Genomic DNA, 13,718 nt, shown 5'->3' on the forward strand with positions numbered 1-13,718 from the left:
CTTTGAATAATTACTTCCTTTAAGAATTGCTTCAAAATTAATATGGATTAGTGCATAATTAATTTCTAAATTCAACCTTCTTAATTTTTTGTATAAAGTTTTTTTATATTATACACCTAGTTGGAATCACTTCCATGTAACTCAAGTAACACAATTATATGATATTGTACCTTGTTTTACCACTACACATTGCACATTGTAACTCTACCACTACAACTGCATATTTTTTTTTTTTTTTTGAGATATATACAAGAGTTGTTACATTCTTCTAGAGCCACTAGTTTGCGTAGCGTTTCGGGCAGGTCCCTGGAATACGATCCCCGCCGCGAAGAATCGTTGTTACAACCAAGTACACATTTTACTGTTGGATTAAACAGAGGCTACAGTTAAGGATTTGCGCCCAGTAAATCCTCCCCGGCCAGGATACGAACCCATGACATAGCGCTCGCGGAACGCCAGGCGAGTGTCTTACAACTGCACCACGGAGACTGTGGCTTCACTTGATATTCTAAACGGCTTTTTCCTTGAACATTTCCACTGCTGATGGATTTCCTTGTTATTTTTCCCTAGTGCTATGATTTTGTTTTGTGGAAGTAAATACCATTTTATATGCTTAAAGATGGTTTTATTTTAAAGTTAGGTATTGTTTGACTCGGTGCACAGCCATTTTGGGGTTGTCTCCAATAATGTAGCAAATGTTGCAGTTAAGGAAGGCCATTTATACCTGTCCTGCATCTTCAAGGCCCATCCTTTTTTTTTTTCCCCCCTTTGTCAATCATAATACAGTACCTGGCTCATAGCTGAAGTGGGCTTTGAGAGAGTACTTTCCATGCTTAGCCTGGGACCAGGTTTGACTTTTGGTAACTTGGTCCAACAGGCTGTTGCTTGGTGCAGCCTACAGGCCATGTATCCACTACAGCCAGGTTGGTCCAGCACTTCTTGCAGAAAGGTGTCTTTTTAGAAGTGTACCTTTGTTGTAGCAATATTTCTTATGCTTGCTTGTAACAATATTTCTTACGCTTGCTGGGAGCATATTGAATAGTCTTTGATGTTCATACAGTGTTCTCTGATTGTGCCTATGTTACCTCTACTCCTCACTGGTTCTATTCTGCATTTCCTACAATATCATTCATTCCTGTATGTTGTTATTTCACTGTGCAAATTTGGCCCCTCCAGTATCTTCCATGTATGTAATGTGCAACCTCTCGTCTCCTTTCTAGAGAGTACATTTTGAGAGCTTTAAGATGTTTCCAATATTTTAGGTGCTTCATCATGTACCTACCTACTAACCACCTGTTGGAAATTTTGAAAATCAATGTCCCTGGAGCTCGGTCTCTGACCGGGCCTTCTGATTGCTGGTGTGATTTACCAGGTTATCTTGAGATGATTTCGGGGCTTTTTAGTGTCCCCGCGGCCCGGTCCTCAACCAGGCCTCCACCCCCAGGAAGCAGCCCATGACAGCTGACTAACACCCAGGTACCTATTTTACTGCTAGGTAACAGGGGCATAGGGTGAAAGAAACTCTGCCCATTGTTTCTCGCCGGTGCTTGGGATCGAACCCAGGACCACAGGATCACAAGTCCAGCGTGCTGTCTGCTCGGCCGACCGGCTCCCGGTCGTTCGATGTTGTACAATATCATGCTGTATATTTTCTCTGTACTCCATTTCGGCAATCTCTCCTGCTCTGAAAGGGCAAGTGAGTATCGTGCAGTAATTATGATGGCATAACACAAGATATTTGAATAGTATGAGCTTTGTGGTGGATTTCTTAGATATGAAGATTGTTATAATCTATCCTATCATTTTCCTGGCCGGCACTATTTGCTTGGTTATGCTCACTAAACATTTGGGCTAGAGACATCGTTATTCCCAGATCATTTATATGATGTGTTTCACCTATGAGTAGATCTGATTGTATCTTATACTCTGTATATTTTCATGTTTTTAATTTTTACGTAAGTACGTTGTACCTGTAATTTGTCACTTAAATTTTTTTTATTTTTCAATGCCCAATCAAAGATTTGGTTTCGTCTTATTTTGGAACGTCTTCTAGAGTTATCATTCTGATTTTTGTATTTTTTGTATAGGATGACAAGATCTGCAACTTGTATTTTTGTCTCTATCTGAAATGAGAATGAGGAAGAGCAGTGATGCAAGGACTATGCCCTGAGGTGCAGAGCTTTTCCCTGACCTTGAACTTAATTTTATTTGACTTGCATTGCATTCTGTTTGATGGGAAATGGAAAATCCATCACCCTATTTTTACCCTATTAATATTAATCACATTTTATGGGCTATCACTCTTACGATCACATTGATCAGATGCCTTTGCATAGTCCGTGTATACCGCATCTACATTTTGTTTTCTTTTAAGTAATGCTTGTGATTGTTATAATGGTAATTGTGATACGTGCTTGATACCTGCATGATGGGGTTCTGGGAGCTGTTCTACTGCCCAAGCCCGGCCCGAGGCCAGGCTTGACTTGTGAGAGTTTGGTCCACCAGGCTGTTGCTTGGAGCGGCCCGCAGGCCCACATATACCTGGTTGATGGGGTTCTGGGAGTTGTTCTACTGCCCAAGCCCGGCCCGAGGCCAGGCTTGACTTGTGAGAGTTTGGTCCACCAGGCTGTTGCTTGGAGCGGCCCGCAGGCCCACATATACCTGGTTGATGGGGTTCTGGGAGTTGTTCTACTGCCCAAGCCCGGCCCGAGGCCAGGCTTGACTTGTGAGAGTTTGGTCCACCAGGCTGTTGCTTGGAGCGGCCCGCAGGCCCACATATACCTGGTTGATGGGGTTCTGGGAGTTGTTCTACTGCCCAAGCCCGGCCCGAGGCCAGGCTTGACTTGTGAGAGTTTGGTCCACCAGGCTGTTGCTTGGAGCGGCCCGCAGGCCCACATATACCTGGTTGATGGGGTTCTGGGAGTTGTTCTACTGCCCAAGCCCGGCCCGAGGCCAGGCTTGACTTGTGAGAGCTTGGTCCACCAGGCTGTTGCTTGGAGCGGCCCGCAGGCCCACATATACCTGCATGATGGGGTTCTGGGAGTTGTTCTACTGCCCAAGCCCGGCCCGAGGCCAGGCTTGACTTGTGAGAGCTTGGTCCACCAGGCTGTTGCTTGGAGCGGCCCGCAGGCCCACATATACCTGCATGATGGGGTTCTGGGAGTTGTTCTACTGCCCAAGCCCGGCCCGAGGCCAGGCTTGACTTGTGAGAGCTTGGTCCACCAGGCTGTTGCTTGGAGCGGCCCACAGGCCCACATATACCTGCATGATGGGGTTCTGGGAGTTGTTCTACTGCCCAAGCCCGGCCCGAGGCCAGGCTTGACTTGTGAGAGTTTGGTCCACCAGGCTGTTGCTTGGAGCGGCCCGCAGGCCCACATATACCTGCATGATGGGGTTCTGGGAGTTCTTCTACTGCCCAAGCCCGGCCCGAGGCCAGGCTTGACTTGTGAGAGTTTGGTCCACCAGGCTGTTGCTTGGAGCGGCCCGCAGGCCCACATATACCTGGTTGATGGGGTTCTGGGAGTTCTTCTACTGCCCAAGCCCGGCCCGAGGCCAGGCTTGACTTGTGAGAGCTTGGTCCACCAGGCTGTTGCTTGGAGCGGCCCGCAGGGCCACATACCCACCACAGCCCGGCTGATGTGAAAGACGAGATCTTTCTGCTCTAAATCCACGTTGACCTGGGTTGTAAAGTTTGTTGTTTTCCATAAAACTGGAGGTTTGATTCCTAATCACTCAAAAATTTTGTGCGTGATGTTAATACAAGTGGGGTAAAGGTTTTAGCTAATGCTTTGCTACCTTTATTGTGTAGTTAAAACTGCTGATTTAAGTGCTTATGATATCTCTCCATATTGCATCGAGCGCTCGTGCTACTGGTACGTTATTTTTCTGTATTATTATAGAGATTCCAGGAGTTCGGACCTCAAGGCTGAGTACATGGGTATTTTGTAGATTTCTAATGGGATTTTGTCGATTTCCACAGTAAGTTATTGAACATTCAACCACAGAAGGTGAGAAGTGTTTCTACCAACGCTGAACAACAACATTTTATGCACGAGAGTTTGCACTGTCTCGCACCGACAATGTTCCTGTGGTCACCTTGCCCCAAAAGCCAAAGTTTCCTCTTTAACCTTCCTGCATTTTCTACCCAACACGTTATCTTGAGATGATTTCGGGGCTTAGCGTCCCCGCGGCCCGGTCCTCGACCAGGTCTCTTTTTTTTTTGTTACACATCCCCAGGAAGCAGCCTGTAGCAGCTGTCTAACTCCCAGGTTCCTATTTCCTGCTAGGTAACAGGGGCATTAGGGTGAAAGAAACTTTTTGCCTATTTTTCTCTGCCTCCACCGGGGATCGAACCCGAAACCTCAGGACTACGAATCCGAAGCACTGTCCACTCACCTGTCAGGCCCCTTGTATAAAATCCTCAGTCGTTTCAATACAGATGTTGTTGCTTAATTGGTACAGTCTCGTAAATCATTTAATAACAAAGGCAATTTTCAAACTAACGAAGGAAATTTGGGGAATTAGAAGAAAGCATTTATGATTTACTTTTATTTTGTACAGTATATACTGCATGTGAAAATAGCACCATAGAAGACCCAGGAATAACACGGTAGCAGCGTTAAATAAATGTGAAGCCATATGTTAGAGTTGAACAGTAGAGTATATACATATTCTGGCTACGTGCTGAACACCTATAGTTCGTATGACGTAAATAAATAATAATAAATAGTATAGAAGCAGATTCAACCTAACCAGCAGGTCAAATAATGTAAGATTCAAAAAGATAAAACTTGAGTCCATACAAAAATGTCAACAATGTTTCAACAATAAATTTGTACTCTTAACATACAGGATATCACACGCTGCATAAATTGTCAATTAAAATGTCCTTCCAACAAAATACAGGCTTTAAGATTGTTGACCAGACCACACACTAGACAGTGAAGGGACGACGACGTTTCGGTCCGTCCTGGACCATTCTCATCGACTTGAGAATGGTCCAGGATGGACCGAAACGTCGTCGTCCCTTCAACTTCTAGTGTGTGGTCTGGTCAACATACTTCAGCCACGTTATTGTGACTCATTGCCTGCTTATAAAGATTGCTCATTGTTAGCTTTATTGAGCAGATCATGTATGCCAATTCAACAATATCTTTCCATCACAGTACAATATATGTAATTTGTAATTTGCAAATTCATATTTAACAACTTGAAGATGAGCAACTCTATATACAAATACGCAAACTTTGCTGCGGGTGCTTTTAACAGTGTGGGAGCAAGGTATTCCGAGGGCCACAGAAACCACTATAGACTGAGCATCACTGGATACTAGATTGAATCCACAGGAGAATTAAACTAACTCACAAGATACCACAGTCTAGGATCAGGGCAGATGTGAAAGGGAGGGAGAAGACTGGAACCAAGAAGCCAGATTCACGAAGCAGTTACGCAAGCACTTACGAACGTGTACATCTTTCCTCAATCTTTGACGGCTTTGGTTACATTTATTGAACAGTTTACAAGCAGGAAAACTTGCCAATCAACTGTTGTTATTGTTATAAACAGCCTCCTGGTGCTTCGGAGCTCATTAACTGTTTAATAATTGTAAACAAAGTCGCCAAAGATTGAGAAAAGATGGACAGGTTCGTAAGTGCTGGCGTAACTGCTTTGTGAATCTGGCAGAGGTTACAAAGATGAGACTGGCAGCATGTGTCACAGTCGATGTTCAATGTTCATCATGGTTGTCGATGTTCAAAGTTGGTCACAAGTCATTAATGGCTGATGACTAGCGGACACGGGAGTGGAGGACATGCCAGAGGCGGGTGGCCAGGGACTGTCCAAGGGTGATGCGTTCATCAGTGGGAATGGACTGACGCTTCACATTGGGTTTCCTGCAAATTAATAACGTTTATATACAGCATTTCACGATTACAAACACGAGGTTCAAATTTTGGCATAATAAATTATCGGTATTTAAAATACTTAAGTGGGAAACATTTATATGATTTTTGTATGTAATTTATATATACATATGCTGATTTGACTAGTAGGGTATTTCCAGCAAGCTAATTTCTACTCTTCAGAATATGAACAATAGACATTGTGAATCAAATAAATGGAAAAGAGCTTTACATTTCCTTAAACCAGAAGAAAGTAAAGAAAGGATCACACACCACTGACAACAGTTGTATGGAAAAATACGTTAAACAAAGAATTCTATCTACTTCAGATAAACATTAAGCATGTAAAGAAGTGTGTGAACGCGCTATTACACAACAAGCGCTCGTAATACAAAAACAAATTTGTTGTAGAAAACTGTGCCTGTTAGTCCAGTACTTACTGGACTAACAGGCGAATCCTAAGACAGGGAACAATTAACATGTTAAAAAGACTGGCTATTGTGCAACCCGTTCTCGCACTTCCTTACAGTCAATATTGACTTATTTAATACGTGCATATGTGACATACTAAACATACTAGTTTACCTTGAAAAGCTTCATAGAAAACACCGACCTTACCTAACCTCCTTAGTATGTTAAGATAAGGATCTTATTGCCTTGTAATTACAATTATTACTTAACCTATACCTATAATAGGTTAAGTAAGGCTACAGACAGCAACACCTGCGAGTCACGTACGTTATTTACCTGCCATCAGGCCCGTAGTAGCCAGAGTCGCTGTCAGTAGGAGACGAGAGAGGCTCATAGTCATGTGCAGAGCTAGAGAGAGGAGGGTTATACCTGCAAGGCAATTGAACACTTCAGGCGCTACGTAAGGAAATATTCCGACATGGGTGACTACAGGAAAACAATGCTGTGAATAGATTAATACATTATGCAGAGGGTCAAATAAACTAAAAATCAAACAAGAGTGCAGTACATATATTTTTTTTTACTAATCCAAGCAGCTACATATAAGATATTCTTTATGCCAAAGAGGGCAAGCCATACAAGACGGTGCAAATAGGAAAATTTAAGGTTAACTTCTGGAGTAGGCCAACGTACAAGCTCATACATAGGCAAATATACTAGAGGACATTTAAAGAATTTCTGACCAAGAGAGAATACATAAAAAAATAAATTGTAATTAAATATTTCTCTATTAATCATTTTCTGTATCTAATGTATAGGGTTATACTGTATTGAGTATGTGAAATTCAGTATAGAGTATAACCCTGTATAGTATTAATATACTCCAACTTCAATAGCAAATAGTTTCCATACTACAGGGATGCTGGAACATGATCCGCTAAGTATGCTACAACCTAATCAGCTGCAGACAAGGGTTCAATCCCAGCATATTGCATTAATATTTTCTCAGACTTATCACATTCTTGTAATTCCACTGTGCTAAAAAAGTAACTTGCTGAGAGTTGGGGGCCCCTTCCAGTACTGTGCTAGGCTGGCACATCAGGGGCCAGATTCACAAAAGCACTTACAAACCTATACATCTTTTCTCAATCTTTGGCGGCTTTGTTTACAATTATTAAATAGTTAGTGAGCTCCGAAGCACCAGGAAGCTGTTTATAACAATAACAACAGTTGATTGGCAAGTTTTCATGCTTGTAAACTGTTTAATAAATGTAACCAAAGCCGTCAAAGATTGTGGAAAGATGGACACGTTCGTAAGTGCTTGCATAAGTGCTTTCGTGAATTTGGCCCCAGGTGTCCATGGAGATGGCAGTCACTAGTAACTTTTGATATTGGGATATAGGCCTCGGGTAAGATACCAGATCAAATCGGTCCGGTAAGATACCGGACCTGATTTGATTATACTGCACCATTTTCCCACAGCACAATCCACCAGCTCTTCTTTATATCTGGGTCCTCATTTATTACTGGGTATTTGCATAAAGGAATACTGCCCAAGTGTCCCATTCTGACTAGATAGGAACCCAGGTTCTCTCACATGTGATGTGACCAATGAGTTTACTACAACAATGGAGGGTACTCCAACTCCCATATCCTCTGATACCATTGTCCCCCAAATACTCTTTTGTAAATATTCAATTTAATACTACCATACAGTACTTTGTTCAACAGTACTGAAAGTGATTTGGAGTACAGCCATTAGGTAAAATATGCTCTTACCGACTATCAAAATTGGATCAACAATTTTCTGTGTTAATCCACTATTTAATTAACATCATTTTCCCAAAGAGCAAGGATGCCCTATTCCTTAAACATTTAGACTTTCATTATGTTCTACTGTGAATACTTAAACCATCTTGCCATTGAAATATTTGTATAAACCAATTGACAGACCATGCAAAGCTGGAGTGTAAAGGTATGCAGATAGCATCACGGTGCTTGACAAGCCGGCGAGTAAAAGATGTGCTTGTATTAGTATTAGGACTGGAGGATCATGGAATCACTATTGGCCAAGTTTAAAGTATCAGGTTCATCCCATTTGTAAAATTGAAAACAATATTAGGACTGGAGGGTCATGTAATCACTATTGGCCAAGTTTAAAGTATCAGGTTCATCCCATTTGTAAAATTGAAAACAATATTAGGACTGGAGGATCATGGAATCACTATTGGCCAAGTTTAAAGTATCAGGTTCATCCCATTTGTAAAATTGAAAATATTAGGAAAAATTATGCAGCTGCTACATGCACCTTCGTGGCTAGTTATATTGTGTGTGTAGAGTATAAACATACCTGTTGGGGCGAGTTCTGCGACGAACATTGCTGTCAGTGTGTTGAGGAGGATAAGACACAGCGAAGTGGTTAGATGGAGACTCTGCAGACTGTCCTAACTGGACAAGTTGGGCAGACTGGATGGGCTTAGTGGATTGGATGAGCTGGCTGGACTGGAGTTGGGTCTGAGCTTGGGAGCTGCTGGGCTGGTATTCTTGCGTGTAGTAGTCATCATACTGGTAATATTCCTGTTTGATAAGCTTAACTGAAATGCACATTTACTGAAATACACATTTATTGCTTTCTAAATGGCCCTCTATAGAATCCCTAGTTAATCCTATACCTTCAATATTGCTCATCTTCTTGAGGTTATCTTGAGATGATTTCGGGGCTTTAGTGTCCCCGCGGCCCGGTCCTCGACCAGGCCTCCACCCCCAGGAAGCAGCCCGTGACAGCTGACTAACACCCAGGTACCTATTTTACTGCTAGGTAACAGGGGCATAGGGTGAAAGAAACTCTGCCCATTGTTTCTCGCCGGCGCCTGGGATCGAACCCGGGACCACAGGATCACAAGTCCAGCGTGCTGTCCGCTCAGCCGACCGGCTCCTATCTTGTGTACATTTGCTCTCATATTGGCATTCTCGTTCTCGCACTTTCGTATAGTCAATATTGACTTATTAAATAGGTGCATATGTGACATACTAATTTATTGTGAATATTTTAGTTTACCTTGAAAAGCTTCATAGAAAACACCGACTTTACCTAACCTTCTTAGTATGTTAAGATAAGCATCTTATTGCTTCTTCTTAATTACAATTATTACTTGACCTATTATAGGTATAGGTCAAGTAATAACTGTAATTACAAAGCAATCAGATGCTTATCTTAACATACTAAGAAGGTTAGGTAAGGACGGTGTTTTGTTGGTGTTTTCTATGAAGCTTTTCAAGGTAAACTAAAATATTCACAATAAATTAGTATGTCACATATGCACCTATTTAATAAGTCAATATTGACTGTAAGAAAGTGCGAGAACGGGTTGCGGCATCCTCAGTGATATTTAGTACCTATTGAATATCCAGCGACACTGATGGTGCTACATAAGTCTCCTCTGCTTGGTGCTTTCTTTTAATAACTACTGATCCTTCCCTGGCTGCAACCCAACAGTTGACTAACTCCCAGATACCTATTTACTGCCAAGTGAACATAAGCATTAGGTGATAGGAAACGTGCCCAATGTTCCTATCACAAATCTTAACATCTCGATGAGTAGATGATTCTTTGGGACAAATGCTGTACCCCAATTGTTGAAATTTTTGTCTATCAAAACAGTATCTTATTATATACAGGAAATTCTCGAGAGAGAGAGAGAGACAGAGAGAGAGAGAGAGAGAGACAGACAGAGAGAGAGAGACAGACAGAGAGAGAGAGAGACAGAGAGAGAGAGGAGAGAGAATGAGAATGAGAATAAATCATTCCTCTTTACACAGGTGGGTCTCGCCTGTGTCTCAGAACTAAGACATACTATTTCTAGTTCATCTAGTTCACCCAAGTACTATTCATTTCTAGTTCTATTTAGTTCACCCAAGTACTATATTACTGTATTTTGCCGGCAGATAGATTCAGACCAAAAATATGCATCCTAACAAAATGGTTATTTTGATTTATATGCACAAAATCATGTTTTTCCCCTTACAAAAATAAAAAATTATTTCAATAGATTTACATGAAACACTTAATAGTTTCTCAAAATATCCTTGTAAACTATTTATTTACAAAACGGTACAATGGGTTTGTGAGCGTACATACGTCATAATGTATTGGTGTTTTTACATTCTTACAAAGCCACTAACACACAGCATTTTAGTTCGGGCAATTAGATGCATCTTATATGCTGCAAATATGGGGCCAGATTCACTAAGCAGTTACGCAAGCACTTACGAACCTGTCCATCTTTTCTCAATCTTTGGCGGCTTTGTTTACAATTATTAAACAGTTAATGAGCTCGGAAGCACCAGGAGGCTGTTTATAACAACAACAACAGTTGATTGGCAAGTTTTCCTGCTTGTAAACTGTTTAATAAATGTAACCAAAGCCGTCAAAGATTGAGGAAAGATGTACACGTTCGTAAGTACTTGCGTAACTGCTTCGTGAATCTGGTACTTTTATATTTCAAGGAGGTTTAATCTAAAACTGATTTCTATGTTAAAATAAATGAGGTGAAGCAGTAAACTTACTTGTTGTTGAGGCTGGTGATTCCGCCTGTTGTCAGCTGGCTGGGGGCTGGCATTGTAGTAGTCATAGTCATAGGGTGTGGGTGCAAAGTCAATGTCAATGCCTCCGCAGGTCTGGTCAACTCGCTCCAGCTTGCGGATGTCGACACCCAGGTGATGCATGATGGCGTATGCCCTCTGTAGCACTAGCGGCGATGGGTTCTTTTCACGTGTCAGCAACCAGATGGATTCTGTATGGCGAGAGTTATGGGTCAGAGAGTTGACTATCTTGAGATGATTTCGGGGCTTTTTAGTGTCCCCGCGGCCCGGTCCTCGACCAAGCCTCCACCCCCAGGAAGCAGCCCGTGACAGCTGACTAACACCCAGGTACCTATTTTACTGCTAGGTAACAGGGGCATAGGGTGAAAGAAACTCTGCCCATTGTTTCTCGCCCAACCCGTTCTCGCAAATTTAATAAGTCAATATTGACTTATTAAATATGTGCATAGGTGACATACTTAACATAATAGTTTCCCTTGAAAAGCTTCATAGAAAACACCGACCTTACCTAACCTACTTAGTATGTTAAGATAAGCATCTTATTGCTTCGTAATTACAATTATTACCTAACCTATACCTATAATAGGTTAAGTAACCATTGTAATTACGAAGCTATAAGATGCTTATTTTAACATACTAAGTAGGTTAGGTAAGGTCGGTGTTTTCTATGAAGCTTTTCAAGGGAAACTATTATGTTTAGTATGTCACCTATGCACGCAACTAATAAGTCAATATTGACTTATTAAATTTGCGAGAACGGGTTGTCTCGCCGGCGCGTGGGATCGAACCCGGTGACCACAGGATCACAAGTCCAGTGTGCTGTCCGCTCGGCCGACCGGCTCCCTGACTAAGTCAACTAAATTAGCTAGGTCAGTAGTTCGAGCTACACTTTTGTTTGGGTGCCAACTTGAAAGGAGGAAGAATTTGATTGAAAAAAACTGAAGAAATGTCTCGCATTTGTACCAGTCGAGAAAGTGATAAAAAAAGAAAGATCAACCCGACCTCTCGAGTAATAAGTCGAGTTGTTGTAATTTAAGGTATCCAGCATTGTAGGCGATGAGTCACAATAACGGGGCTAAAGTATGTTAACCAGACCACACACTAGAAGGTGAAGGGACGACCACGTTTCGGTCCATCCTGGGGCCAGATTCACGAAAGCACTTACGAACCTGTACATCTTTCCTCAATCTTTGGCGACTTTGTTTACAATTATTAAACAGTTAATGAGCTCCGAAGCACCAGGAGGCTGTTTATAACAATAACAACAGTTGATTGGCAAGTTTTCGTGCTTGTAAACTGTTTAATAAATGTAACCAAAACCGTCAAAGATTGAGGAAAGATGTACACGTTCGTAAGTGCTTGCGTAACTGCTTCGTGAATCTGGCCCCTGGACCATTCTCAAGTCGAGGAGAATGGTCCAGGACGGACCGAAACGTGGTCGTCCCTTCACCTTCTAGTGTGTGGTCTGGTCAACGTGACCGGCACTTCAAATACAACCTTGCCAAAGAAAATGTGCATTGACGAGCACAGTTGGTTCATAACCGAGAGGTTCCACGTTCAATTCCTGCATTTAGACATGTTTCCGATCACCTAATGCCTCTTGTTCACCTATCAGTAAATAGGTACCCAGGAGTCAGCCAATTGTTGTGGGTTGCATCCTGGGGAGGATCAGTTGTTGACCTTGGAGACCCTCAAGATGCCTAACAATACTTGTTCTTCACAACGGGAATCTTAAGTAGGTACACATCTCCTCCTCCCTCTTAAGTAGGTACACATCTCCACCTCCTCCCTCTTAAGTAGGTACACATCTCCTCCTCCTCCCTCTTAAGTAGGTACACATCTCCCCCTCCTCCCTCTTAAGTAGCTACACATCTCCTCCTCCTCCCTCTTAAGTAGGTACACATCTCCTCCTCCTCCCTCTTAAGTAGGTATACATCTCCTCCTCCTCCCTCTTAAGTAGGTATACATCTCCCCCTCCTCCCTCTTAAGTAGGTATACATCTCCTCCTCCCTCTTAAGTAGGTACACATCTCCTCCTCCCTCTTAAGTAGGTACACATCTCCTCCTCCCTCTTAAGTAGGTATACATCTCCTCCTCCCTCTTAAGTAGGTACACATCTCCTCCTCCCTCTTAAGTAGGTATACATCTCCCCCTCCTCCCTCTTAAGTAGGTACACATCTCCTCCTCCCTCTTAAGTAGGTACACATCTCCTCCACCTCCCTCTTAAGTAGGTATACATCTCCTCCTCCCTCTTAAGTAGGTACACATCTCCTCCTCCCTCTTAAGTAGGTATACATCTCCTCCTCCCTCTTAAGTAGGTACACATCTCCCCCTCCTCCCTCTTAAGTAGGTATACATCTCCTCCCTCTTAAGTAGGTACACATCTCCTCCTCCCTCTTAAGTAGGTATACATCTCCTCCTCCCTCTTAAGTAGGTACACATCTCCCCCTCCTCCCTCTTAAGTAGGTATACATCTCCCCCTCCTCCCTCTTAAGTAGGTATACATCTCCTCCTCCCTCTTAAGTAGGTATACATCTCCTCCTCCCTCTTAAGTAGGTATACATCTCCTCCTCCCTCTTAAGTAGGTATACATCTCCTCCTCCCTCTTAAGTAGGTACACATCTCCTCCTCCCTCTTAAGTAGGTATACATCTCCACCTCCCTCTTAAGTAGGTACACATCTCCTCCTCCCTCTTAAGTAGGTATACATCTCCTCCTCCCTCTTAAGTAGGTACACATCTCCTCCTCCCTCTTAAGTAGGTATACATCTCCACCTCCCTCTTAAGTAGGTACACATCTCCTCCTCC

At 42.5% G+C, this 13,718-nt stretch overlaps 1 protein-coding gene across 4 annotated transcripts in view; it reads right to left on the bottom strand.

The window, feature by feature from the left end:
* Window positions 1-4,533: 4,533 nt before the first annotated feature.
* LOC123770484 (apolipoprotein D) overlaps window positions 4,534-13,718 on the bottom strand; it is a 32,491-nt gene continuing 23,306 nt past the window's right edge. Inside the window, exons 5-8 of one of the 4 annotated variants that reach the window (XM_045762381.2) lie at window positions 10,878-11,104; window positions 8,662-8,876; window positions 6,648-6,740; window positions 4,534-5,891 (exon numbers count right to left, since the gene is read on the bottom strand). In XM_045762381.2, the coding sequence (XP_045618337.2) occupies window positions 5,786-5,891; window positions 6,648-6,740; window positions 8,662-8,876; window positions 10,878-11,104 (641 nt within the window). In that variant the 3' untranslated portion in view covers window positions 4,534-5,785. Of the gene's footprint in view, window positions 5,892-6,638; window positions 6,741-8,661; window positions 8,889-10,877; window positions 11,105-13,718 lie in introns of all 4 variants that reach the window. The other 3 variants (XM_045762380.2, XM_045762383.2, XM_045762382.2) reach the window with 3 other exon arrangements.

This window comes from Procambarus clarkii, chromosome 46, assembly GCF_040958095.1.
Source record: "Procambarus clarkii isolate CNS0578487 chromosome 46, FALCON_Pclarkii_2.0, whole genome shotgun sequence".
NCBI lineage: Eukaryota > Metazoa > Arthropoda > Malacostraca > Decapoda > Cambaridae > Procambarus > Procambarus clarkii.